At 45.1% G+C, this 25,185-nt stretch overlaps 1 protein-coding gene across 5 annotated transcripts in view; it reads right to left on the bottom strand.

The window, feature by feature from the left end:
* Window positions 1-5,132: 5,132 nt before the first annotated feature.
* The window catches only part of TBC1D19 (TBC1 domain family member 19), a 73,605-nt gene continuing 53,552 nt past the window's right edge, over window positions 5,133-25,185 (bottom strand). For 4 of the 5 annotated variants that reach the window (XM_034411305.2, XM_087875339.1, XM_034411306.2 and 1 more), the window contains exons 16-21: window positions 23,880-23,912; window positions 20,816-20,925; window positions 19,153-19,244; window positions 14,554-14,669; window positions 12,065-12,135; window positions 5,133-8,016 (exon numbers count right to left, since the gene is read on the bottom strand). In XM_034411305.2, the coding sequence (XP_034267196.2) occupies window positions 7,939-8,016; window positions 12,065-12,135; window positions 14,554-14,669; window positions 19,153-19,244; window positions 20,816-20,925; window positions 23,880-23,912 (500 nt within the window). In that variant the 3' untranslated portion in view covers window positions 5,133-7,938. Of the gene's footprint in view, window positions 8,017-11,818; window positions 12,136-14,553; window positions 14,670-19,152; window positions 19,245-20,815; window positions 20,926-23,879; window positions 23,913-25,185 lie in introns of those variants that run through there. The other variant, XM_087875340.1, reaches the window with a different exon arrangement.

Raw genomic sequence — 25,185 nt, 5'->3', positions numbered from 1 at the left:
ACCATCCACACGTTCCACATTATTCCCGCGTTGCAGCTCTCGCTGCGGCCCGCAATGAAAGGAGAGGCGTGAAGAAGTGCCCCGCAGATTCCTCGTTTTGCTCTCCTGCTTGTCCGTGACAGTCCGTAATCAGCTAGCTATTGCTTTCATACATTTATAAATCATGAAATTTGTAGTCATCCAAGTACAATTGCTGTGCATTGAAATGTATCTGTGCATTTCAGAAAAACACAGGAACAAGGAACATGAATGGATGGATGCATAAAATATACAGTTAGAAACAGACAAGGTAACTTGGGCTAGGATTGTTAGATGTTCCCCTTTCAGAAAGTATATGATAGCTTGGAATGTATGTTTTGCTTTTATTTTTTGTTATTGTTTTGTTTTGTTATTATTTTTGGTTATTGCAAGTTGGGCAGCCATATAAATTGAATAAACAAATGTAAATATCTTTTTTTTTAAAAAAGAAAATGACCCTCTCCCCCTCCGGAGGACCTCTGGAGGCCAGAAACGGCCTGTTTTCCGACTTCCAGTCCTAGAAAGGCTCTGGAAGTTGGCAAATGGGCCATTTCCGGCCTCCGGTGGCCTCCTGTGGGGGGAAAGGCCGTTTTCACCCTCCCCAAGCTCCTAGAAAGGCTCTGGAGCCTGGAGAGAGAGAAAAATGGGCCTTCCCCACCACCACCCTGAAGCCCTCCGGAGGCAGGAAACAGCCCATTTCCCTACTTCCGGTGGGCTCAGAAGGCCCGAAAATGAGCTGGCGGAGCTGAGCTCGCATGCCCACCGATATGGCTATGTGTGCCATCTTATATATCATGAGAATACACATGAATGTTTAAAGTAACACGTAGTGGCAAAAAAAAAATGTACAAAACTTCAGAAAAATCCGAATGGGGTGACTATTTGAGAATCTTCCTAAGCTTGCAAGATTCTCTTAAGTTCAGCGAAATTTTATTTTAAGGAGAAGTTCTACCTATCTACCATATTCTATTGTTTTTCACGGGCATTTGCCTTCCCGCCTTGAATGTTGTTTGAGGGTGTCCTCTACTTTGGTTTTGGCTGCACGGAGTAATTCAGAAGAAAAAAGAGGTGATTCACGAGACAGGAAGCTTTTTGAGTGGGTGTTCCATTGTCTCCCATCTGGTAAGGGAGAACATTACCAGTAAGGGGGGACCGGGGTGAGCTCCATTCCATGCCAAGCACGCACTACAGAATTTCAGACTACATGAATAATTTGGCAAAATACGACACACCAGTTGCAAGGGAAAAACTTCAAACAAAACTGCTGGAATCATAGCCAAGTGATTAGGAGGATTGTTTCTCAAATTCTTTTCCTAGGAACAACAGCCCCCAGTGGACAAATTAATTCAATGGACAATGGCAAGCATCCAGAAATGAGCACGGCAAGTTCACACAGCCAGCAGGACATCTTCGGACTTAACAGTCCTTTCTTTCACGCAGAATCTGTCTCTTCCTTTTCTCATCCACGTAGAACAGGGGTGTCAAACTCGATTTCATTGACTGAGGGCCACCTCAGGGTTGTGTTTGACCTCAGGGAGCCGGGGTAGGCGTGCCAGGGTGGGCATGGCCAGCTTGACATCATTTGTGTCGGGGGCACCTGTGGTGGCCCAAGCCCTCTGCCAGCGGAAACAGGCTCCTGAGCTTTGTTTCCGGCTGCAATGGCCTCCTGCAACCTCTGCCAGCGAAAATGGAGCTGGGGGAGGCTGTATGGAGCCCTCCCAAGCTCCATTTTCGCTGGCAGAAGCACAACAGGCCAGTCCTTTGCTGTTTCCAGGCCGGCCCTGGGGGCCAGATCTAAGCACCCTATGGGTCAGATCCGGCCCCCGGACCTTTTGTTTGACACCCCTGATGTAGAATGTCACATTAAAAGTAAAGGTTCCCCTCGCACATATGTGTTAGTCGTTCCTGATTCTAGGGGGTGGTGCTAATCTCCATGTCAAAGCCTGTGCTCTCTGAAGACGTCTCCGTGGTCAGGTGACCATTACGCGGCACTAGAGATTCGAACCACTGAACTGCCGACCTTTCGATTGAAAAATTCAGCATCTTAACCACTGAGCCACCAGGTCCCCAATTCACATTACTTTGAAAAAATTGTTTGCAGTCTCCCATTTCTTTGTGGGTTCACCATCTTCCATTTTCTACCCTCTCTACAACGTCTGTTCCAATAACTTCCTGAGTTACCATCTTTCCAATATGTTGGGACTTTTTCCTCCTTTCGATTATGACTTTAAGATACAGCTTATGACTACAAAATTCTTCTATTGCTAGAGTCCTTTTTACAATATATATATATATATCACTGTACTTGGTCTCCTCTGCATAGATATTAAACATACCACAATCATCACTTTCATAGATCTGGTCCCTCTAGTGCAGGGATCTCCATACTCGGCAAGTTTAAGACTGTCTCCCAAATCCACAACCACTGCTGTGGCCCGCTGGTGGCCAACGGAGCTGGTGGCAGACTCAGACAGTGAGGAGGTTGGGGAGGAACATGGGCCAGTCCTGGAGTCTGGGGAAGGCTCTGATGTCGGAGGCAGAGATGGGGCCAGGGCCATTCGACAGTTATCAGCTGCCTTCAGAGTTGGGTATCAGTGGGGCAGAACAGCTGGAACCTGTTCCCAATGTGCGCATGCGCAGAGCTGCCAGGAGAAGGGAACAGCTAAGAAACAAGGGCCGACTCGGGAGTAAAGGCACAGGTGGACAGTGAATGGCCCCTCCATTAAGGAATAAAAAGGAGTGATGGGGAGGGGAGTTTGCAGGAGACAATTCATTCAATTAATGAGGGTGAAGATCTGTTCCTGACTTCTTGCCAATTGCTGCTCCAGTGTGGCATTTGGAAGTTATCAGCCTGGCCACTGTTGTGATCTGCCAGCAGTCTGCGGACTTGGCAGCGGAGTCGGACAGTGAGGGAGAGGGCTGGAGAGGACAATGGACCAGTCCTGGAGTCAGGGGAAGGCCCAGATGAGGGCTCTGCGTTGGAGGCAGAGATGGAGCCAGGGCCATCTGGGAGCGATGCGCGGACTCCGGAGCATCCAGAGGTGGATAGCAGAGAGGCAGAGGAACAGGAGGAGCCTGTTCCTAGTGCACGCATGTGCAGAGCTGCCAGAAGGCAAGAGCAGCTGAAGCAAAAAGGACGACTCGGGAGTAAGGCCAGAAGATGATTGGCCCCTCCCATAAGGCTTAAGAGAGCAGCAACGAGCCGTTGGGTTCTTTGTAGAAAAGCAACGTTGATTCCAGGGCTTCTTGTCAGCGTCTCTTGAACTTTGTGAGGTTTTTGCCAAGAAAAGCCTTTGGCAGGTTGCCAAAGGCATCAAAGGTTGGTGATAAGGCCGAAGAATTTTGTTTTAGACTAAGCTGAGAATGAATTAATTCTCAGCTGTTTTAATAAAATAAGTTTGTTCAGGACTGAACTGTGTTTGGTAATCACTACGTGGGCCTCGGTCACAACAGTCACTCGCCAAGCCTGATAACGGTCTGTAGTTGTGAAATCTCATGAAAGACGGTTTGCTGGGACTTTGCTGGAGAGGAATTTCCCTTTAATCTAAACAAAAGATGTTTTATCGGGACAAGGAATCTGCTTCTTGATCTTGGGAGGCCTAGGTGAGAACAACCACCCCAGATCTTGTTTGAGAATTGGGAAAGGCTAGAGATTATCTCTGTATATCCTGGTAGTTATAGATCACCAATGAAGAATGAAATGATGCGGCTGTCTTAAATGACAGATTGGGTGGTGGGGGGGAAGCAAATGTCAATTATTTTATTTGTTTTGTCAAAGGCTTCTAACTAGAGCAGCCTATTGTGGCCCATCAGCAGCCTGTGCAGATTGTAGCTGATTCTGACAATGAGGAGGCTGGTGTGGTGCTGCGCCAGCAGCCTGTGCAGCTGGCACTCAAGTCGGACAATGAGGAGGCTGGAGAAGATGTGGTGCCAGAGGCAGGGATTCAGCCAGGGCCTTCAGAATCTCCAGAAGCTTCCAAAAGTGAAGAGGACGAAGAGGAGGAGCCTCTTCTCGATGCATGGGCACGCAGAGCTGCCAAAAGGTAGGAGTGGCTCCTCAGGAGGAGGTCTCCTCAAGAGTAAGGCTTGGGGCTAATTGGCCACTCCCTTAGCCTATTTAAGGAGGACCACCAACTGAAGTAAATTGTAGGGAACAACTTTAGTTCACTCTCCTTCGCATCTAGATTCTCTGCAAATTGCTTCTGGGCTTTCTGCCAACCATAGTAAGATTGTGATTACTTTATCTTTGGTTTCTTGTAGGCTGTTAAGAAAGTTTATTAACAGCCTTTGTTTGGAAAAGACTGAGTTATTTTAGTAAATTTAAGTTTTGTACAGGCTTTGTGTGTGCTGTGTTCTTTGGGGTCCGTAGCTGGGGCAGAACACAGCCCATGATAATTAATATGGGAAAGTATGAGGAAACGGTTCAGGTAGAGGACTTCTCTTGACTCCCTGATATCTTTGTTTGAATGTACTCTTTCTGAATGAAGAGTTTAATTTATAAACTTTATAAAAAGGTAGGTATTTTGTTTCTCAACCATAAGATTGTTCATGAAAGGATTATAGGTACAGGAAATCATTTAAGTGTAAGAGAAAAAAGGGAAGAAGCTGGGGCTGGCGTTTAAAAGAGGAATCAGCCTAGAATCCCTACGTCGCCACAAGTGAACTGAATCCAACCTTCCTTAAATTCCATTGACCCTTCTCTAACCCCTAGCACAGTGACGGCAAACCTTTTTGGCACCGAGTGCCCAAACTGGAACGCCATTCGTGCATGCGCACACCGGAAACCCAAAAACCAGCTGCCCGGTGCACATGCACATGCCAGCCAGCTGGTCTTCGGGTTTCCAGCGCTCCGGCGTACTAGCTGGCCAGCGGGCATGCGCGCACTGAAAACCAAAAGAGCAGCTGGCGACAGCGCACATGCCCACAGGGAGGTTTCTGCGTGCCACCTCTGGCAGGCGTGCCATAGGTTCGCTATCACGGCCCTAGTGTATGCATACCCTTACTAGAGAAGATTCCTGTGGGTAGGCACGAGTAGAAATAAATCAGTTTAATTGGAGCTTCGCGTGTGGACCTGATCTTTCCCACCTAACCTTAACAGATTTATAACCAACAGATTCATGACGAAGGTTTGCATTTTTATTTTGGATTAACAGGAAGAATTAAACTCTGGTGTGAATTGCAAAGGAAACTCCTTTAAAGAAACCATCTTCAATACAATAAATAAATACTGTAAAACATGTTAAATTCTCCAGTTTGATCTTTTAGAGATAAGGTACTTTCACAAAACAGCTACTCATAAGGCCAGAGTCCCCACTATCTTCCATGTCCTGGAGAAACAAATAAATGAACAAACAAATAAATAATAATTTGGATTTGAAACTGTTTTTTAAAAAAGCTTTTCTGATATCAGATCTCCAAGAACGTATTGTAACACAACAGGATCAGCTACACATTTCCTGCAAGTCTAAAAACAGTGTCTTTTAAGGGTCCTATCGAAGAGTTGTAATCAAATCCGATTTAATCTCAATAGTGTTTAACTTAAAAATTAAAAAAAAACATGATTCGAATGTTATGTATGACACAAATGAGAGAGAGAGAGAGCGGAAGGCGATTTTCCTCCCATTTTAATTCTCCTCCTTTTAAAGCTCTCCGAACTGCTTTCATCTGATGAACCGAAAGACACACACAAAACTGGCTGAAAGTAACGTGCAAATCCATTAACCATCTTTACCGTGAGCAATGTCTAGATATCCAATCTTGGCTGACAGCTGTATGTGGTTAAATCAGAATAATCTAGCGATCGATTCGGCTGTTAGGGAGGCTTACAGGAATCCCCGGAGAAAAGGGGGAAAAAAACCGACTCATTGCCGGTGAAAGATTATCTACCCAAAGAGCGGTGTACACGGCTCCCATCGCTCAGGAATATGAGCTTGAACACGGCCAATTGATACGCAGGATCTTGGACCAAGACGCTCGCGGAAACCGGCCGAGGCAGCACATTCAGCTTTTCCAAGACCTGCTGGGGTCTTGAGAGAAGGGGGGAAGGGGGGGGTTTGTTGCTGCAGGCAACTGTTTTGGCTCCTGCTTAAGACAGGCTTCAACAGATCCTGGAGAAAGCAGGTGCCCGGACACACGTCTTCTTTCCTGGCAGAGTTGGGAGAAAGCGTGAGACAAGGACCAAATTGCATTCAGTCAACCGCGTTTAGGGAACGGAGGAGATGTCATGAGGCATTTCAGCCCCCCCCCCAAGACTTTTTGGGTGCTAATTTCATTTCCTCAAAAATAAAACAGGTTTTGCTGACTTTTTAAGCTTGACGGCTCCTGGATTGGAGGTGAAAGGCGAAAGGGATGCAGTACGCTCCCTCCCACATGCTGGGGTAGACCAGGTGCCTCGATCGAAAAACACTTTATATATATCTATTACAAACTACTCTAAAAATACGAGTTCGAGGTATATATATATATATATATATATATATATATATATATATATATATATATATATATATTAATTATATATACACCTCTTGATGCTTGATCTTAACTGTGTCTCATGTGCACGCATGCGCACGCCTTTATCACATCGTTTGCAGTTTTCTACCCGTGTTTCCCTGAAAATAAGGCCGTCTTATATGTTGGTTTTTGCCACAAAAAAAAAGGCACCAGGTCTTATTTTCGGGGAGGGGGTGTCTCCCACTGACTCACCTCACTTGCGTGCGTCACCCCCCCCCCCCCGGTCTCCTTTTCGCTGTCAGAGGCCTTCAGGAACTTCTTCTGCAGTCGGCAAGGCTTTCCCGAAGGCCTCTGCAGCCGATATCAGAGCTCCGGATTGATCCGGAGCTCTGTTATCGGCTGCAGAGGCCTTCGGGACAGCCTTGCCAGCTGCAGAAGAAATGGCAAGTGTTGGGGTGCACGAGGCCTAGCTGCAACTGTCCGAAGGTCAGTAGTTGGGCAGCTCCATCACCCCCATCCTCACCCTAGCTTTAATTTGCACCCTGGAATGGGCGGGGACTTAATTAGGGCTTATTTTGGGGGGGTAGGGCTTATATTGGGTGCACATGTAAAAATCAAGCTAGGACTTATTTTCAGGGCAGGTCGTATTTTCAGGGAAACATGGTATAACTCTATGAGCCTCCAGTTGACTAAAACAAACAGCTCAGTTCACCAGAAATAATCCAGAGGGTATCCAATGGAAGCATTGCTATCATTTTGCAGTCATTCAATTTGGAAAAAATTAAATGTTGGAAATACTTTTCTTCAAGTATTGCAGACAAAGTATAAGGTGAAATATTCTTTGACTGGATCATCATCGTCATCATCTTTTAACGACCCCATTATCCCTTGCGGGATGGAGTCTGGGCAACTGAATGGAGCTGGGTGTTGATTGGCCGGATGCCCTTCTTGTCACCAATGCGGAGTTTTGTTCAGCAGATATAAGACTCATTGTGCCCAGAGAGAGAAATATCTGCCTCTACCTAGGATCGAACTCACAGCCTCCTGATTGTGAGGCAAGAGCTCCACCTCTAGGCCACCGCACCACTCCATTCTTTGACTAGATGACAGATTATAATTTACTGGGGGGAAAAAATTCCTTTCCGCCTTTATGGCACAAAGGCAGCACTGAGATCTAGAGTTAATAGATTTTCCCCTTTCGTCCTGCACTTAATACTGCATGCATTAAAGAAAAAGATTCCCTTTTTTGATTTGCACTATATCCGGGTATCGCAGCTTGGCTAAAATACAACAGCAAGCAGCAGTGAAAAGGTGATACGCAACAGCGTTTGGGGAGGTTACCAGGCAAGAGCAGCATATTCAATTCTTTGCAAAACCGTTAACTGTTAAATTGTTAATTGGGCGAAAGGGTTATTATCAGCATCTGTTGAAAGTCTGGTAGCCATGCAGCCCTGGGACTTTGGAAGGTTACGAAGAGCCAGTGGCGAAGAGGAAGATCTGAAGAAGAGGCATCACTTTCAGAGTTGAAAGATCAGCAAGGACAGCCTGGAAAGAAAAGGGGGAAATTATATTATTTCCTGAAAAAAGGGAAGATCGGCGAGTTAACGTCTTCATTCATCAATGCACACGGTCCTTTTATGCTTTGACTTTTGACTGAAAAGCGTCCGTGGAGATTCTCAGCCATCCAGGTCATGGTTGCCTCAAAGATGCCCCTCAAAAGGCAACTGGACTTTGCTTTTCCTTGAAGATGTTTCGCTTCTCATCCAAGACGCTTCTTCAGTTCTGACTGAATGATGGGAGGACGGAAGGTTTTATATTCCTGGTTTTATAGTCTGGTCGTTAACACTCTTTCCGAGAGTCATTGAGGCCACTTGGAAGTTTATCTGTGCCTTCAGGGTCATCTGAGTACCGACACCCGTCGTTCTGCCCCAGCTAAGGACCCCAAAGAACACACAGCACACACAAAGTCCGTTCAAACCTTAGTTTACTAAATAAGCCAGTTTTTTACAACAACGGCTGTTAATTAACTGCATTAACAGCCGCCAAAAATTCAAAGAAGAATACTGAAAGCTTACTGTGGTTGGCAGAATGCTCAGAAGCAATTTGCAGGAAGCTGATAAGATAAGCAAGTCAAGACACGAAGGTCTGTGAACGAAGTTGTTCCCTGCAAATTGCTTCAGTCGGCGTTCCTCCTTAAATAGGCTAAGGGAGTGGCCAATTAGCCCCAAGCCTTACTCTCGAGGAGACCTCCTCCTGAGGAGCCACTCCTGCCTTTTGGCAACTCTGCGCGCCCGTGCATCGAGAAGAGGCTCCTCCTCTTCTTTCTCTTCACTTAAGGGAGCTTCTGAAGGCCCTGGCTAGAATCCCTGCCTCTGGCACATCTTCTCCAGCCTCCTCATTGTCCGACTCGAGTGCCAGCTACACAGGCTGTTGGCACATCACCACACCAGCCTCCTCGCTGTCTGAATCAGCTACTAGCTGCAGAGGCTGCTGACGGGCCACAACACCCGTTTCACTATTCAGGTGGCCCTGAGGGTACAGATAAACCTCCAAGTGACCTCAATGACTCTCAGAGGACCAGATGACTGCAAGGAATATAAATCCTTCCATCCTCCACCATTCAGTCAGAACTGAAGAAGCTTCTTGGATGAGAAGCAAAACGTCTTCAAGTCCAATTGACTTGACTTCTGAAAAGCCTTTCAACTTTGATCGAGGTTAAACTTCCAAGTTCACTGAAAAAGAGGTTGAACACAGGCTGTGAGCAAGTAAACAGGGTTTTTTTGTTTTTGTTTTTTTAATTTTGGGATTTAGACCTCGTTCTAATATGCGTGGCCTCGCTGATGCTGAAGGGAGTCTAAAATTTCACTTTGTAATCTAAAAATAATTGTGTGTTAAGAATCCTTATCCGGCTTGGATTAAATTACAAGTTTTATAAGTCTGTGGTTTTAACTGGGCTTCAACTCATGCCCTTTCGTTTTCAAAATAGCATTTTTATTACTTTTTGTTTAAAAAAAAATCTTACTTGAAAATAACACTTTATCCCGTGGCTTGACGCTACCAATTTAAGAGAATGCTTTGTTTGTTTTGTTTTTTATTAAATTTATATACCGCCCTACTCCCGAAGGACTCAGGGCGGTGCACAGGCACAAAATAAAATACATAGATACAAAAGTTAGAAACATAATTAAAACCAGATTAAATAATTTAGCCCGAGACAATTAAAAATCCCAATAATTTAAAACAGATTAAAATTTCGATTTAAAAGAATTTTAAAACAGGGGAGAAAATTAGGCCAGGCCGGCTTGCTGGAATAGGAGGGTCTTAAGAGCACGGTGGAAAGTGCACAGATCCGGGATCCTCCGTATCTCTGGGGGGAGCTCGTTCCAGATAGTGGGTGCCCCCACAGAGAAGGCCCTCCCCCTGGGGGCCGCCAGTTGATATTGTTTGGCTGACAGCACCCAGAGGAGCCCCTCTCTATGAGAGCGTACCGGCCGGTGGGAGGCTGTTTATGGTAGTATGCTGCATGAAGAATGCTGCATGAAGTATTACTGGTTCCGACAGGAAGGCTGTGCATAGAGTGGTGAGGACAGCAAAAAAAGATTATTGGAAGTTCACTTCCTTCTACCCAGGACATGGCGTATAAGTGATTCTTGACCAGGGTCTGCAGGAGTGTCTAGGACGGTGATGGCAAAACTTTTTGGCACTGAGTGCCCAAACCGGAATGCGCGTGCACATGCGTGCGCCAGAAACCTAAAGACCAGCTGGCCGGCGCATACATGCCTGTTTTTTGGGCATTTTTTGGGCCCTTTTCAGGGACATTTTCAGTCCAGTTTTGGCCCCAAAACAGCCAAAAAACAGGCTGGAAAAAGATGTGTTTTTTGGCCAGTTTTCGGGCTGTTTTCTGGCGCTCCAGCACCTAAGAAGATCAGCCAGAAATCAGAACAGCAGCTGGCGACAGCGTGTGTGCCCACAGAGAGGGCTCTGTGTGCCACCTCTGGCACGTGTGCCATAGGTTCGCCATCATGGGTCTAGGACAGTGATGGCTAACCTTTTTGTCATCGTGTGCCAGGGGGGCGGGGGAGGTTCGTGCCCGTGCGTGGCCACACCCATAATTCTATGCGCCCTGCCTATGCGTGCCTGACCCCTCCTCCTCCCCGCTCCTGGCCCGGTAGGCCTGTTTTTCTCTCTCACCTGGATCCAGATCCTCTCTATGCATCTGGGGAGGGCGAAAACAGCCTTCCCCACCTCCTCGGAGGCCCTCCAAAGGCCCGAAATGTCCAAACTTCCGGTTGGACAGGAAGTGATGTTTTTTGCTGTCCCCAGCCTCCTGAGATTCCTAGAGAGTCTTTCTTTTGGAGGGGCCACGCACGACCCCCTCCGAGCTCTGTTTTCACTGACAGAGGGTTGCAGGAGGCCGTCATGGCTAAAAACAGGGCGCAGGGGGCCGCACACGGCTCCCCTAAGCTCCATTTTTGCTAGCAGAGGCACCACGGGCCGGTCCTTTGCTGTTTCCAGGATGGCCCCGCAGGCCAGATCTAAGCACCCCGAGGGCCAGATCCAGCCTGTGGGCCTTGAGTTGACACCCCTGCACTATACCCACTCTAACATTTCTGTTCTCTTCTATCGTTATTTGGATTGTTTTCAATGAATTTATTTTGGTTTACAGTATTCTTACGTAAACAGTTATGAATTCTTTCAGGGTTAATGTTCCAATGCAAAACTAATTTCCTAGTGCCAGGTTTAAAGAGATAAATGCTATTTTATTATTTCATTCATTTGGTTTCTATCGTGGTTTTTTTTTCCCCTACCAAGAGGCTACTCAAAGTAAATAATGGAAAAATAATAGAACAGCTGTTGAAACTAATTGCTGCTTACTGCATTGTTCCCAGCTGTTTTCGTTATGCTTTGGTTATGGATTTCTCAAACTGACCAGTCCCTGTTACAAACGGGTAATTTTTTGGAGTTCCGTTTACTCAAGCAGAGTTTCTGAATAGTTATGTAAAAAGATGAAAGCGAATGCTGGAGGGAAAGGGGAAAGAAAATCCACGTTAAGGATGGATGTGGAAGAAATATAAAATAAATGTAACTTATAATAAAGTCACAATTCCAAGCATAACTTAGCTGGGAAGAAAACTCCACTGAATCCTCGAATGCTTTATATGGAAAGCGATAGGCATTTTCAGAAACAAGACAGAACAAAATATTACTGAAAACAAAAACAGCTGCCGTAAGCTTATTTGTGGCCCTCTCTTTTAGCCACGTTTGACTATTCTTTGCAGGGTTCTGCAGATGTTACTAAAGGAGACTGCAATCAGATGAAAAATCCGAGCAGAAACACGCACACGCATTGAAGGTTTACAACCCAAATCATTATTATTTTTTTTCTTTCCAACAGTCGAAAAGAGTTTTTATGAATTGCAATCTGCATTTTCACAACATCTCCTGAACTTCTTCCAGGGTTAATTAAAAAAAAAAAAAAATTCAGCAGAGAACCTGACACCGCCAAGCTATGTGCCCGAGATGCTCAAATTACTCCGGCTGGCAAGACGTCAAACATTATTTCCATATTTCTACAACTGAAACTGATCCTTACTTCAGCTGCGGCTAGTGATGTCACCTCCATCAGATTCCCCGCTCGGAAAGCAAACACAGCAGCTGCCAGGACTGGGGGTAAGAAGGGAGAAGAAAAAAGAAAGAAAGAAAAAAAAAGAATGTGCAGCATTTAGACTGGCGGCCATACTAATTAGTTGTTAACGATACTTTTGGTCTAGTTATTCTTGAGCTCCGTTCAATAGTCTTCTGGCTTGGGAAGGGATTGCCGATTTGTGAGAGCCGAACCAAAGCGATGGGAAGGTATCGAAAGAGAGTTTCAACATCCACCAGGTACGTATAACCTGAGTTTTCTCTAAAGCACATTACAGCATTTGGCTGACAAGTTCTACCCACGCCTTTGCCTATTTGTTTATTGGGTAAGTACCTCTCCCGTGGATTGCCTTGATGCCTGTTATCCCATTACTCCTATTTTGAGGGAAAAGAGAACGGGGGTGGGGTGTGAAGTGGGGGGGGGAGATAGCAGCTGCAGTCCCACTCTTCCATATAAAAAAGAACTTGCAAGGATAGATTAGCTCGCAATTCATGTTAGGTATGATTTACCCGAAGTAACATCCAAAGGGCTGAGAAGCGAGCGCTTAGCCTTCCTACTGAAGAATAGGAGAACGAAAAATAATTATGAATAAGTTCCCGAATGGATTGGGTGCTAACCGGTATCTCTCTCTAAACTAATACTAAAACAAATAAAATGGCAAAAGCAATAACACTCATCTCAATTGTTTATGCAGAATATTTATTTATCTATCTATTTATCTATCTGTCTATACACACACCAGTGGTGGATTTCGAAATTTTTTACTACCGGTTTTGTGGGTGTGGCTTGGTGGGCGTGACAGGGGAAGGATACTGCAAAATTTCCATTCCCACCCAACTCCAGGGGAAGGATACTACAAAATCCCCATTCCCTCCCCACTCCTGGAGGAAGGATACTGCAAAATCTCCATTCCCTCCCCATTCCTGGGAGAAGGATATTGCAAAATCTCCATTCCCTCTCCACTCCTGGAGGAAGGATACTGCAAAATCTCCATTCCCTCTCCACTCCTGGAAGAAGGATACTGCAAAATCTCCATTCCCTCCCCACTCCTGGGAGAAGGATATTGCAAAATCTCCACTCTCTCTCCACTCCTGTGGGAAGGACATTGCAAAATCTCCATTCCCACCCCACTCCTGTGGGAAGGATACTGCAAAATCCCCTCCCCACTCCTGGGGGAAGGATATTTCATGGACTGGTGGGTGTGGCAGGGGAAGGATACTGTAAAATCTCCATTTCCTCCCCACTCCAGGGGAAGGTTACTGCAAAATCCCCATTTCCTCCCAATCAGCTGGAACTTGGGAAGCAGAGAATAGATGGGGACAGGGCCAGTCGGAGGTGGTATTTGCCGGTTCTCCGAACTACTCAAAATTTCCGTTACCGGTTCTTCAGAAGTGGTCAGAACCTGCTGAAACCCACCTCTGACACACACATACACACACGCCAAATTGGCAAAAATGAACCACTGACTGTGGGGAGGGAGGGAGGGAGGGAGGGAGGAAGGAAGGAAGGAAGGAAGGAAGGAAGGAAGGGAGGGAGGGAGGGAGGGAGGGAGGGAGGGAGGGAGAGGAAGGAAGGAAGGAAGGAAGGAAAAAGGTGGAGGCAAGGAGGGAGGGAGGAAGGAAGGGAGAGGGAGGGAGGGAGGCAGAAAGGCAGGAAGGAAGGAAGAGGGAGGATGGGTGGGAGGGAGGGAGAGAGGAAGGAAGGAAGGATGGAAGGAAAGGGTGGGAAGGAGGAAGGAAGGAAGGAAAGAAGGAAAAAGGGAGGGAGGGAGGGAGGGAGGGAGGGAGGGAGGAAGGAAGGAAGGAAGGAAGGAAGGAAGGAAGGAAGGAAGGAAGGAAGGAAGGAAGGAAGGAAAGAAAGACAAATCAATGGTTCATTAATGCTGTGCACTAACTTTATCTTTTGGCAAAAGCAGCTGAGATAGTAGAAGTACGTTAATCAACAAACGGCTCATTTTGACTCTACCGAAATTACAGAGTTCCTGCAAACCAAGCCATCATGGTTTTAATTGCAGAAAGTCTGCTTAATCACAATGATAGACTCCCGGATTCAACTAAGCAGCAATTTCCAGATTTCGGCAGGGGCTGAAGAAAATCCGCCCGCTCAATTAAGCAATTTCTCGCGTGAGCAAGCTCTTTGCCATTTTTTGTTCCTGATGGAAATGGCCAGGGCAAAATGTCTCAAAAACTTCTTTTTCTTTCTATTTGATTTCACTCCCCCCCACCCCGCATCCCCTCCCAAAACCCCCCCAGAGTTTTGCCACTGCCTACCAAGGGGACCAATATGGATTTTTTTTTTCCCCCAGGAAGCACACTTTTTATTCATTCTGTACCCAACGCAGGCCTCGAGAAACTTTTTTGTTTTGTTTTGTTTAGAAAAATTTGGAATTTCCTTCTATGGACTGTTAAGTAAGAACTCCCATCCCCTAAACACATTACCAGCCAGGATTTCCAGAGTGTTGTATCCCAAAATTCTGTCCCACAAAAACAGCAGCTGATCGGTAGCCAAGTATCCAGAGAAGGCTCGGACCATCCATTTAAATGATATTCTTAGCCTGCAAAAGAGTGAAAAACACACCGTTTTATTTTATTTTATATTTTTTTTTACTCTTCTTAGACCCACTGCTTCCGTAGCTTTGCTCTTCGGCTTGCGTGCTTTTATATAGATTTCTCCACCCTACGTTGAAACTTTTAATTCTCTCCCAGTTGTTATAAAAAGCTGTTTCTTCCAACGCTAGAGTTAACTTGATGTATTTGAGTCCCAGCTGGCTAATTCAAGATGTACTTCCTCCCAGCTTTTTAAAACTGACTGGATTATCTCAGTGGTGAAAATCCAAATTTTTTTTTACTACCGGTTCTGTGGGCGTGGCTTGGTGGGCGTGGTGTGGCTTGGTGGGCGTGGCAGGGGAAGGATACTGCAAAATCCCCTCCCCACTCCTGGGGGAAGGATATTTCAAAATCTCCATTCCCTCCCCACTCCTGGGGGAAGGACATTGCAAAATCTCCATTCCCCCCCACTCCTGGGGGAAGGATGTTGCAAAATCCCCATTCCCACCCCACTCCAGGAGAAGGATACTGCAGGGGTAAAATTTCCATTCCCACCTCACTCCTGTGGGAAGGATACTGCAAAATCCCCTCCCCACTCCTGGGGGAAGGATATTTCAAAATCCCCACTCCTGGAGAAGGATACTGCAAAATCCCCATTCCCTCCCCACTCCTGGAGGAAGGATACTGCAAAATCTCCATTCCCTCCCCACTCCTGGGGGGAAGGATATTTCAAAATCTCCATTCCCACCCCACTCCTGGAGAAGGATACTGCAAAATCCCCATTCCCTCCCCACTCCTGGAGGAAGGATACTGCAAAATCTCCATTCCCTCCCCACTCCTGGGGGAAGGATATTGCAAAATCTCCATTCCCACCCCACTCCTGGGGGAAGGATGTTGCAAAATCCCCATTCCCACCCCACTCCAGGGGAAGGATACTGCAAAATCCCCATTCCCTCCCCACTCCTGGGGGAAGGATATTTCAAAATCTCCATTCGTACCCCACTCCTGGGGGAAGGATACTGCAAAATCTCCATTCCCACCCCACTCCTGGGGGAAGGGTGTTGCAAAATCCCCATTCCCACCCCACTCCAGGGGAAAGATACTGCAAAATCTCCATTCCCACCCCACTCCAGGGGAAGGATACTGCAAAATCTCCATTCCCACCCCACTCTGGGGCCAGCCAGAGGTGGCATTTGCCAATTCTCTGAACTACTCAAAATTTCCGCTGCCGGTTCTCCAGAACCTGTCAGAACCTGCTGGATTTCACCCCTGGATTATCTCATGCCAAACTAAAGTATTCTAAACAAAAAAAAAAAAAATCAACCTCAGTTCTAAAGGTAGAACATGTGATACAGGTAGAGAAATAAGAGTAAACGTATCTGTAGGTATTTGGAATGTCACAGAACAAAGAATCAGAGGATTTTCTAGTTCAACCCCCAGATCAAGCAGGAAACCCTCTATCAGGGGTGTCAAACTTGATTTCATTGAAGGCCGCATCAGGGTTGTGTTTGACCTTGGGGGGGGGAGTGGCTGGGGGAGCGTGGGGGAGCGTTGACTCGGCCTTCCATCCTTTCTAAGGTAGGTGAAATGAGGACCCAGTTTGTGCGGGCAATAAGATGACTTTGTATAAAAACATACAAAAGAATGAAGGCTATTGCTTAACGCATTGTAAGCCGCCCTGAGTCTCCGGACAAGGGCGGCATATAAATCAAAATTTAAAAAAAAAAAAAAATTTAGCAGTTTTCTGCAAAATAATTTTTGTATTATTTTCCGTAACATTTTGGAATATAATGTTACAGAGATGACATATTAAGATATCAATAAATGGTCTTGTTTCCAAAATATCTCGGTCTCTGTTAATAGTAATGAATTTCCCAGCATGCCCCTTCCTTCCTTCCTTCCTTCCTTCCTTCCTTCCTTCCTTTCCTTCCTTCCTTCCCTTCCTTCTTTTTCCTTCCCTCTTCATTCTCCTTTCTTCTTCCTTCCCTTCTTCCCTTATTTTTCTTCTCTTCCTTGTTCTCTTTCCAACTTTCCTTCTTTTCGTCTTTCGTCGTTCCTTTTCTCCTTTCCTGTCCCTTCTTGGATGCTCAAATGCAAAGGGGGAAACATTTCTCCTTTTGTTTCGCTTTTAGTTTGTTTTGCTAGCCCACTGCCAGTGAAAACAGAACTCGGGGGGGTGCGAATAGAGGCTCCGGGCCCCGATTTCAGCCACGACGGCCTCCTGCAGCCCTCTGTCAACTAAAATAGAACTTGGAGGGGATGCACGTGGCCCTCCCGAGCTCCGTTTTTGCTGGCAGAGTGTTGTGGCTCCGTTACCTGAGCCTGTGTCATCGGCAGGAGAGGACTCCAAGAGTGAAGAAGAGGAGTTGGCAAGGCCTCCCTCTCCAGGACCCTCCTCTTTGGCAATGCCTTCGGTGTCCGCCGAAGGGCAAGAGATAGGGCCGGGGCCAAGCATGTCCACGCAGCCACAGGTGGACAGTGATGAGGGTAATGAGTCTTGGCTGGATCCTCGGCAGCGTCGCAGAGATAAGCGCGCGCAACAGAAGAAAAGGTGTGCCAGAGATTAGGCTGAGTCACTGGACCACACCCCACAGGGTATAAAAGGGAGCGTGGTGGCCAGTCAAACCTTGTGACGAACAAAGCTGAAAACTTCCACGCCATTCTGCATTGCCGGACTTTTGCTATAGATTTTGCTGGATTATATTTGGACTTAAGTTACTCTGTAATTATTGAACATTTTACTTTGATGTACCAGAAGCGGAGAGAAGTTATCTCTTCCCTTCATGAGTAATAAACTCTTGGCAGGCAGCCACTAGGTTGCTGCCAAGTTCCGTTATCATAAGGAAAAGGATTTTGTCGGCTGGTTTGGTTTTTAACTCTTGGACGTCTGTTGGTGTGTGTGCGTGTGGGACGGGGACAGAACACAGAGGCACCACAGGCTGGCCCTTTGCTGTTTCCAGGCTGCCCCCACAGGCCAGATATAAGCACCCTTTGGGCAGGATCTGGCCCCTGGGCCTTGAGTTCGCCACCCCTGCCCTATAACATTCCACACAAATGGTTGCCCAATTTCGTCTTAAAAACCTTCAGTGTTGGAGCCCTCACAACTTCTGCAGCTAACTCGTTCCACTGATTAATTGTTCTCTCTGTCAAGAAATTTCTCCTTAGTTCTAAGTTGGATCTCTCTTTAATGATCTTCCACCCATTGCTTCTTGTATTTAGGTAAGCTTTATTTTATACCTTTGGACAGATGCCTTAAAGCAAAAATCTTCAGCTTTTTCAGAGATAAGTCCTACCTGGCATTCAAAGATGCATTTTAAGGGACTTTTTTTTTAGCAATATACCGTATTTTTCAGAGTATAAAACACACCTTTTCCCCCCCTAAAAGGGAGTGAAAATTTGGGTGCGGCTTATACACCAAATTAGCCCCTCCCACCCACTGGCCCCCACCCTTTGGCCTCTGCCTCCCAGCAATTTATCTCCTTACAGCAAGCAGCAACAGCCCATTTCAGCTTCAGCACAGCCTAATTAGCACAAGTTGATTGTCCCTGACTTTCAGCTGTTTCAGGTTGCAGGGATTGCCTATTGCTGCGGGGGCCTCTGCTGTTTGCTGCAAGGAGGTAAATTGCTGGGAGCAGATTTTTTTTTTTTCTTGTGCTAATCAAGCTATGCTGAAAACCAAAATGAAAGTAAAGCAGGCAGGGCCGGATTTAGATGAAAAGAGGCCCTAGGCTATTCCACTTATGAGGCCCTTTCACCTATAGTGAAAGTGTAATTTTAATTTTGCTAACAATTTGAATGTAGGCCCCTCTTGATCTTGAGGCCCCCCTCTTGATTTTGAGGCCCTAGGCTGAAGCCTAGTTAGCCTATAGGAAAATCCGGCCCTGAAAGCAGGCTGTTTGCTGCAAGGAGGCAAAATTGCTGGGAGGCAGAGCCAGATTGTTTTTTCTTGTTTTCCTCACCAAAAAAGGTAGGTGCGTTTTATAATCCGGTGCGTTTTATACTCCGAAAAATACGGTATCCCATATAGTACTTTTTTCTTGCAATTTATCCTTAGACAGGGGGTTTGGTCCGTCAGCTTAAAGGTGTTAAAGACGCAAAAGCTGCATTGTTTTTGAACAGGATTGTTGTGCTAACGCATCACCTTCAGAAGTTTAGACATTTTGTCTTGAATGGGTCCAGTATCGGGACCAGTAAAATCATCGCTTGGAAAAAGAGGGTATTCTTGACAGAGACTACAATCAAAGGTTATGATTTTCAAGTTCCAGAAAGGTGCAAAATGTAAACTTTTGGGGTGTTTAGCTAAATGTTTTAAAACGGAAATGATACCATTGCGTGGCATGGCGTGGAGAAAATCGGCCAATGTGTCTTACAGAACTAGAATTCAGGTCTTCTCCTGAATTTTTAAAGATGAAAAGAAGGAAAACAAGTTGAGCCAAGTCTATGTGCCTCAAATTAATATATTTACATTTCACTTTAAAGGGCAATACTTACGGCTGCGCTCCAATTTCTCGAAGATGATAGAACAGCTGCGGGAGATGGCTTTGAAGGAGATTCTCGAACAGCAGACATAGTGATACAATCCCCTTTTAAATAAGGAAGGATAAAAAGAAAAAAAAAAAAACCAGACATCTTCAAAGTACATCTCTTACGCTGGTTTTAAAACACTAGAAATATGCAATATACATAAGAGCTTGTTACATTTTTAAAGCATCGATAAGCAAAGACTGTATTCGCATGTTGTAAGAAATCATTTGCAAGCCTGCGCAATAGCAGTTTTGCTGGAGTGCTTAAAATTGTTCTGGCAGGACTTGCTTTGGGTACAGCTACAGTAGAACTCAACAAAAGAGCCTTGGTGGCGCAGCAGACTAAAGTGCTGTTAAGTAGCACCAGCTGCCTGCAATTCATGCAAGTTCAAATCTCACCAGGCTCAAGGTTGACTCAGCCTTCCATCCGTCTGAGGTAGGTAAAATGAGGACCCGGTTTGTGGGGGGCAATAAGCTGACTTTGTATAAAAAAAGAACACCGCTTAGGGGGTGGCCGAAAGCCCTACTAAGCAGGTATATACAAAAGTATGAAGGCTATTGCTTAACGCATTGTAAGCCGCCCTGAGTCTCGGAAGAAGGGCGGCATATAAATCGAACCAATAAATAAATAAATAAATAAATAAATAAATAAATAAACAAACAACTTTCGTTCAGTGACTGTCTGAAGTTACCAGAGCACTGAAAAAAGGTGACTTCTGACCCATTTTTCACACTTAACGACCAATGCAGCATCCCAAAATTCGGGAGCTGGATTTTTCTTAACAGCCACAGGATTCATTTAACAACAGCAATGATCTCACTTAACAGTGGTGGCAATAAAAGGTTGTAAAATAGGGGGGAATGTCAGGGTTCCAAGTAATACCCCCAACGAAAGAAAACTCCAAGGCTTGAGGTTCCTCAAAGTTCCACTTTATTAGAGATGTCATATTGGCACATCTGGGAAAACCCAAATCTGAAAGCTTTTCCCCACCCAAAGGAAAGTCCAAGTCCCTGCCCAGCACCCACATGTCCATCACATGCATCATCCCAAATGGAGATGCCTCCCAGTTCCAGCCCTTCAGGTGCAGGGCAAGAGGTCCTTGACTCTCTGAGAAAGGAATGTTATTATGACTACATATCACCCTTGCTCCATACAACCCCCCCTCCCACTTTCCCACAGCACTAAATGTGGCAGGCCTGAAGATCCAATGAAAAAGATGGCTTCCAGGCCTGACAGGAAAACTCACTTAACAACCATCTCACTTAATGGAAATTTAAATTTCGGGCTTAACTGTAGTCGTTAAGTCGAGGATTACCCATACTGCTTTATGTTAGACGGCAAAACTAAAACTCCAGGCTACCTTGGATTTTTTTTTTCCTGCATTCCTTCCCAAGCCACTTGATAGGCAAGAGGCAAGGGCAGCTAGAAGAAGAAAGCACTCCAAAGGAGAATTAAAATGAAGATTCTCCATGAGGAAACTTTGGGTGGGTTAACAGCTTCAGTTGGCCTATGGATGGACCACGGATGGCCAAGGACATTTCCATCAAGCGAGTTCTATTTTTATTTTTATTTTAATTATGGGGTGTTTGTTATTCAGGGCATTGCAGTTATGCATTGCAAGCCAACTTACCGAAGAGTGAGAAGAAATGGAGTGAAGTCTGAAGAAGTAACGCACATATATTTCACGAAATATCTGATACAGCTTGGAGGGCTCATTGTACAGAAAGCAAAGAGGAGCAACTGAAGACGTGAAAAACAAACAAACCACGAGTTAGCAAAGGAAAAAATAATAACCTCTACTGTATAATAATTTTAAAAATTCAGGAAGATGAATTTCAATCGCAATAGCACGTAGACTTATATACAGCTTCACAGTGCTTTTATAGCCCTCTCTACGCGGTTTACAATACAGAGTCAGCCTATTGCCCCCAACAATTTGGGTCCTCATTTTACCGACCTCGGAAGGATGAAAAGCAGAGTCAACCTTGAGCCAGTGAGATTCGAACTGCCAAATTGCTGGCAGTCAGCAGAAATACTGCTGACTGCAGTACTGCATTCTAACCACTGCGCCACCGCGGCTGAGATATGCTGAAATAAACTATAGTTGTGGAATAATAGTCTCTTTTCCCTTAATATTCATTCAGATACTGGTTACCAACACTTGGAAGAATTAAGCAGCACCACATATAAGCCACTGTGTATTACCGGTTACCAATGTCAAAAGAATTGCCGGAAAGCCATAATTTGGGTGAACGGAGAATACCACATCGGTTGTGTTGATCATACTACTTTCAGAAACAGCTGTGTTGTTTTTGTGTGCCGGCAACTACTAAAAAATTGGCAGGTGCATAAACGCTGCTAAGAATAGCACCTCTATGCAAAATTCAGTCTTTTTTTTTTTCTCTTCCTTTTTTTTTTTTCTCAAGCTCAGAAAAAGTCACCCATCTGAGAATATCTTGTTTAGAATCCGATGATTCTTTCATATATAAGGCTACTCCTCTTTTTTTATTTTTGCTGTGCTGATGTAAAATACAGTTTCTCAATTTTGGGGCATCCTAAAAGTTTAGCGTTGTTTCTTTATGTGTGTTTCTTGCAGACAAATTATTTCTGGACATCATCTGAACATGCCTCATTGTAGAAAGAACATGGAATTGTCCATAAAACTAACATTAATGAGTTGGTTAAGTAGGTAAGCATGCAGTGGTGAAATCTAAAATTTGTTACTACCAGTTCTGTGGGCGTGGCTTGGTGGGGGGGGGTAATGTGACTGGGTGGGCATGGCCAATTTTTTTTAAAAAAAACTTTTAAAACCATTTTTTCTATAACCTCTTCGGTGAAAAGGTTATAAAAAAAATACTTTTAAAAGCCTCTGATGATCCCAGCTGAGTTGCCTGATCAGCAAAGGCTTTTTTTCTTTTAAACGCCTCTGACGATCCCAGCTGAGGTGCCTGATTGGCAGAGGCTTTTTTTCTTTTAAATGCCTCTGACGATCCAAGCTGAGTTGCAAGCCTCTGACGATCAGGCAACTTAGCTTGGATCGTCAGAGGCATTTAAAAGAAAAAAAGCCTCTGATGATCGCGCAGCTCAGCTGGGCATGGGGCGGGGGCAGGGACTTTTGCTACCGGTTCTCCGAACCACCCGCCTCCATCGCTACCGGATCGGGCGATCCGGTCTGAACCGGGAGTATTTCACCCCTGTAAGCATGTCAGTCAAACCAATGCCCGTCTGGCACAGTACGTGACAAAATTTGGCCATGCTTGGAGAAATAAGAGTCATGTGAATCCAAAAGTAAGGATTTTAAATAAAATTGACCGGAATGACCAGATAATGGCAATGATGGTGCAGTGATCAGAATGCAGTATTTCAGGCTAATTCTGCCAATTGCTGGCAGTTCGATTCTCACTGGCTCAAGGTTGACTCAGCCTTCCGTCCGAGGTTGTTAAAATGAGGACCAAGATTGTTGGGGGCGAGAGGCGGACTCTGTAAACCGCTTAGAGAGGACTGTGAAGCACTGTGAAGTGGTATATAAGTCCGAATGCTATTGCTAATTTTGCTAAACGTTACTAAACGTTACTCGTTAGCCCATAATGAACGTCAGCATAAAATGAACATGCTTAGCAACCATGTAATTCGCCTAACAACGGTGGCGATTTGCTGAACAATTGTGGCAGGAAAGGTCATAACGTCAGACACAACTCGTGTAACAACCGCCTTACTTAGAGGTGAAAACTCTGCTCCCAATTGAGGTCATAAGTTGAGGACTACCCGTTCCTGCTCTGATGCTTAAAAACCAGTGTGACAATGACAAAGGCTGAATTGCTAACCCTTTTCAAAACCTTTCAGTGCATGTGGCCCCGCTTTTGTCAATCACATTAGTGTGAGCCACACAACTTTCTTCAAGGTGTCAAAGGAGACGTGCTCCTACACTACTTAACAAGTATTTCCAATTAACCCCATAGGTGTGTGTCTACAGCCAACTCATTGGCAATCCTTGGAGGAGTACTGTGTGTGTAGGGAGGTCACATGTAGACAACAGGAATCCTCTTTAAAAGCAGCTTTCATGGGACACACTGCTTTAAATGGTTTAAAGAAGCTTGGAGATGCTTTGCTGAATGCTTCACATAGTACTAATGTGGGATCCAGTAAAGCAAAAACACTATTAAATATCTCTACATTTGCTTTAAATCAATTACAGTTAGGCCTCTGTTCAGTCTCCCTTCGTGGATAGTTACTCCTGTTAAGTACACACTCAACTCGGCTCGTAGAAGATTGTTCCTGAGCCTTAACAATTTTGGACTCATATTCTGAAATCATCAATGGCGACAGGAAAGGCATCCAGCCAGTAAAAACTCTGCTAGCTCCATTCAGTTGCCCAGACTCCACCCCGCAACGGATTACGGCAGGGGGTCTCCAAACTTGGCAATTTTAAGGCTTGTGGACTTCAACTCCCAGAATTTCCAAGCCAAGCGTGCTGGTTGGGGGAATTCTGGGCGTTGAAGTCCACAAATCTTAAAAGTTGCCAAGTTTGGAGACTCCTGGATTAAAGGGGTCGTTAAAAGAAGATGATGATTCCGAAACCATCAAGGTACTAAATAAGCATCAACTTTCTATGGAGTTGACCTACCTTAGTGACTTCCCATGCAACTGTCATGCAGAGTTTTTAATTTTAGCGATAGCAATGACAAGCTACTTACCATACATTGAAAAGCCATGGAAAGGAATGACACCTAAAGAGAGAAAAAAAAAATCAAACGTATTCCATTTACTGTCCAAAGAGTATGTCTTTTCAGAAATAGGAAATTTTTTAAAAAAATCTACGGAGGTTCTCAGTCATCCAGCTCATGGTTGTCCCAAAGGAACTTTTTTTCAAGAGGCAACTGGACTTTCTGGGTTGTTTTTTTTTTTTTTTTTTTTGAAGACGTTTCACTTCTCATCCAAGAAGCTTCAGAAGAGCTGAAGGAGCTTCTTGGATGAGAAGCGAAACGTCTTCAAAGAAAAACCAGAAAGTCCAGTTGGCTCTTGAAAAAAGCACTTTTGGGAAACTTGAGAGAGGGGGGAATTCCAAATTTTGCGCAAAACACCTCACCCGCAGCATTAAATTCTGCCGCGGTTAAGAGTTAGAATGACAGGCTCAGATGCCATCTGTGGCCCTTTGGCTACACGTGATGGAGATCACGTTGGGGCATTTATTGTGAATGATGTAGGTAGCAATGTATCCAGGGGTGAAATGCTCCCGGCTCGGACCGGATCGCCCAATCCGGTAGTGATGACGGCGGGTGGTTCGGAGAACCAGTAGCAAAAATCCCTGCCCACCCACCCCCATGCCCAGCTGAACCGTGCGATCATCAGAGGGTTCTTTTTTTTTACTTTTATAAACATTTTTTCTTCAGCCGAAAAAATGCTTTTAAAAGTTAAAAAAAAAAAGCCTCTGATGATCGCGTGGCATAGCTGGGATCGTCAGAGCCTTTTAAAAGCGTTTTTTCTACAACCTCTTCGGCCGCTCAGCCGAAGCTGAGTTGCCTGATCGTCAGAGGCTTTGGTAGAAAAAATGCTTTTAAAAGGCTCTGACGATCCCCGTTGAGTCGCCTGATCGTCAAAGCCTCTTTTTTCTTTTAAAAGCAAATAAATGAATGAATGAATGAATGAATGAATGAATGAATGAATGAATGAATGAATGAATAAGAAAGAAAATAAAAGCCTCTGACAATCCGGCAACTCAACTGGGATCGTCAGAGCCTTTTAAAAGCATTTTTTACAACCTCTTCGGCCGATCGTCCGAAGCTGGGTTGCCTGATCGTCAGAACCTTCGGTAGAAAAAAACGCTTTTAAAAGGCTCTGACGATCCCAGCTGAGTTGCCTGATCATCAAGAGGCTTTTTTTTTCTTTTAAAAGCAAAAAAAAAAAAAATTATTATTATTTTTGTTAAAAAGAAAACAAAAGCCTCTGACGATCAGGCAACTCAACTGGGATCGTCAGAGCCTTTTAAAAGCATTTTTTTTT

Source organism: Pantherophis guttatus, chromosome 8 (genome assembly GCF_059756535.1).
Source record: "Pantherophis guttatus breed Tessera chromosome 8, ASM5975653v1, whole genome shotgun sequence".
NCBI lineage: Eukaryota > Metazoa > Chordata > Lepidosauria > Squamata > Colubridae > Pantherophis > Pantherophis guttatus.
The sequence above is the reverse complement of the archived record's forward strand: the minus strand, read 5'-3'. Positions and strand labels throughout refer to the sequence as shown.